The sequence below is a fragment of the Hypomesus transpacificus genome, chromosome 12 (genome assembly GCF_021917145.1).
Source record: "Hypomesus transpacificus isolate Combined female chromosome 12, fHypTra1, whole genome shotgun sequence".
Lineage (NCBI taxonomy): Eukaryota > Metazoa > Chordata > Actinopteri > Osmeriformes > Osmeridae > Hypomesus > Hypomesus transpacificus.
The window spans coordinates 7019763-7023276 of NC_061071.1; the positions used below are offsets into that span (position 1 = coordinate 7019763).

A 3514-nucleotide genomic window follows, 5' to 3' on the forward strand; every position below is an offset into this window, starting at 1 on the left:
GGAACAACATTCAATGGCATGAGGAGAAGCAGTACTTAAACAGTCCTTTTTACTGGTAACCAGCAACGCATGTTGGAAACGCTCACAAACTCCATGCTCAAAAATCATAATGATCCACTGCTGTAATCTTGGATAATGTGGGACAGGATACTGTATGTATGCTGATGATGAGAGGATAGACTTTAACAGCATTAGCTGGGCTCTTAATCCGCTAATCCGCATAGTTGGGTGCTCCTACACATGTGGTTTGTTGCACCTATGATACTAGTCTCCTCAGCTCCTGACAGGAGCTTGGTGTCCACGTTCCTCATGTTCCTACAGCATGATGGGCTGTTTCAGACGGACGACCAACAGTGTCTGTCTTTCTCTGTCTGTCTGTCCATCTCTCTCAGTCTCTCTCTCTCCTCATCTCTCTGTTCCCCCCCCCCCCCCCCCACACACACTCTCTCTGACACTAATGGGTAGCTAAGGGAAAGGGGGGTGACAATGTTGATAGAATTCCATGGGACTTAATGGGCTTGTTTTGTTCAAGGACAGTATGTGGTGGTGACCATGTGGCCGGCTCTTTACACTCGCACACTCGCTTCCTACCCCCTCAGCCATCCCTCCTTAAGTGTCAAACATCCATCATGTTGTCACATCTCGCTGAATTAATTTGTTTCTCACGTGTTCCGTTGGCCTCTAGTTGTGTCTGTGTGCTCCCGGAGGATGGTGGGGTGTGGATTGGGGGGAGGGTGTTATGCACATAATGTTCATGCATGTTTCACAGACAGTGTGCTAAGGCAACGCTGGCTCTTCAGGATGAAGGTTAATGAAGCTTCCGGTTCATGACACGCTGCTAATGGTGATGGGCTTTTAATAGGGCCTTTGTTCATGTGGTGGGAGGGTCTCCATCAGGGGATAGTTTGATCACATCTTCACGTCCTGCTCCTAGATGTACACATTGCAAAAAATGATTGTGAACGGACATCATTTTGTTCTTTAATATTGGTCTCGGAACACCCTACAAATGCTTTGACTGGGTCAATTAGTTCTTTTTGACTGGATGAATGCAGTTTTATTCCCAGTGAGAGGAGTCATCGCGAGAGGCAGCGAGATGTAAGGATAATCAAACACAGAGTCCGATTAGACGGTTCAGGCGTCCGATGGAGTTTTAATCTGGAATTGGCTGGCCAATCTGTACAAACTGATAGGCTAAATCATGGGTTGGGGTTATCTAGAATAGATAAAATCTGGCTAAATCTGGATGTGAAAGAACGAACTGCCTCATCTGGTTCATGGAATCGTCAGGCTTTGTGGTGTGGCTTTGTTTTGGGAGTGTGATGGATATGCTATGCGGCCGACAAGCTCTCTGTCCCACGGTTAGCTTTTCGCACAGCATTTCACGCTTGTTTGGTAAGCTGTTTGTTTTCATCTCCTGTGTTTGCGTGCGGGTGTTTACGTTTGCCGTAGCTTGTCAAGTGTGAATGACAGATTATGCACCTGTGTGTATAATGTGTGTGTGTGTGTAATATGTGTTTTTGTTTAACACGTGTGTGTGTGTGTGTGTACGTGCTTGATTGTCCACCCTGCAGCATATCCAAGTTGCCTACAGTACTTTCAGACTGCTTGAATAAGCTTCCTCGTTGCACTGGGACCACATGATTCATCCCGGACACTTACCATCTAATCTGACCTATTACATTTCAAGGACTGTGAGTGACGCTCCAGACATACAGCCCACGCAACAGCTGTTTGGGCCAGCCCCCCCTGGGTGTGGCAAGCAGCGGATAAAAGGACGTTTACACAACGTGTGAGACGAGGAAAACCTAGAAGCTTCTGGAAGGAGGAGAATCAACAAGCACAGGGTAATTGTCAGGGTGTGGTGTGCTGACGCCATGCGGGATCCCGTCACCTCCCAGGGTGCTAGGGGTCTTCCAGGGCAGGAACTATTCTGTTGTAGTACCAGTTTTTAGCACACACACACACACAGCGTGGAGTTTGGTCCTCTGGTTGAGTCTGATGAGTCGTCATGTGGTGGTCGCCATCAGGCTCCCACAACGTCCTCCTCCCTTCCCCGCCGCTGCACTCTCTCTGAACCCATTTCACGACCCTTACCACTTCTATTTAACCCTATTAATCCCTTGTTTCATCTTTTCATCCCTCTCTTCTAAGAGGCTTATGGCTGGAGATGAAAATGTCAGTGAGATATCCTCGCTAGAATCTCTGCCCCAACCGCCGAATCCGAACCATGCGGGTCAAACATCAAGCCTGTGAGCTCAACCTGCCAGCCAGACCTCTCTCACTTGTATTGGCTGATTGTGAAGTCATGTCTGGCAGGAGTTTCACAGACACCGTCATAGTGCCTTTGCTTTCTGACTCATCACATGAAGGTATTTAGTCTCTCCACTGCAGCTGGCGATTCAGCAGACTGAAAACCGGATCGTCATCGTTGAGAGTAGTACTCGGACGATTCAGACCGTAAATGCTTTGTAAACAATTTCACAAGACTTTTTAAGAAGTCCTTTGACTGAATGGGAATTGCCATTGATGGCAACCCACCTCCCACCACTGTGGACGCACGCAACTGGGTCACGGTCCACACTCGCGTTCCGAGTGGCCGTTTTGAATGCGTTTTCCTCTCTATGTAAACACGGCACTCTGCATGAGTAGCTCTTTTTTGGGGGGGGGGGGGAGAGTGAAGTGGCAATAGAAAACTGGTTGTGAAAGGAGAACAGAAGGATGCCCTTACAGGGGAGCGCTGGAGCCCCGCTCCACGGCCCACCATCCCCATCGTGGCTGCACCACTTCATCCTCATGTTTGACTGCCGCGTGCACAGGGGCGCTTGTTGGAGGCATTTCAGACATGGGCTTCAATGGCGCTGACGTAGTTACACATTCAAACCATGCAGAAGACAGACGGGAGGAAGAGGGGAGGAAGAGAGGGTGGGGGGGGGGGGGGGGGGGGGGGGATTGGAGGCCTCAGGTTTATGTCAGGGCTGATCTGGGTCAGCTACGTGTGTGTGTGTGTGTGTGTGTCGTCCCCCCCCCCCCCCCCCCCCCGCTGCGTGAGGCCACGGGAGTCCCTGTCAAGGAGAGGCTGCTTTCAAGCGCGTGGTTGCGCGTGTGCTCGGAATCCTGGAAATCACCTTTCTACTCCGCGTTCAGGGGGTATCCAGGCCTGTTCGGACGGCTCTCTCAAATCAATGAGCGTTTCTGTGCATTTGTGACTGTCGGCCTTTCGGTTGCGTTTGCCGTTCACTTCATTTTCAAGTCCTTTTTAGAGGTCTTGCCTACACATGCATCTCTCTCTAAGGTACTTTATTCACCTTACATGTGTCTGCATGCGCATCGATCTTGGCTCTCCCTCACGTCGAAACGGTTCTCTTCCTTTACTCGCGGATTGCACTCGCCCATGTGTAGAGTCCACCCGTTCTCTTTCCCTCTCTCTTCTCTCCCCCCTTCCCTCTTTCATCTTCTGCCATTGAAGGACTGTTTACCATCTCCCCCTCGCTTCTGCAGCCAAACAAAACCA

General features: G+C 50.1%; 1 protein-coding gene across 1 annotated transcript in view; it reads left to right on the forward strand.

Moving 5' to 3' along the window:
• The first annotated feature begins 2230 nt into the window (after positions 1–2230).
• The window catches only part of nrp2a (neuropilin 2a), a 20548-nt gene continuing 19264 nt past the window's right edge, over positions 2231–3514 (forward strand). Inside the window, exon 1 of the mRNA XM_047031384.1 lies at positions 2231–2252. Coding sequence (XP_046887340.1) covers positions 2231–2252 — 22 coding nt within the window. The remainder of the gene's footprint in view (positions 2253–3514) is intronic.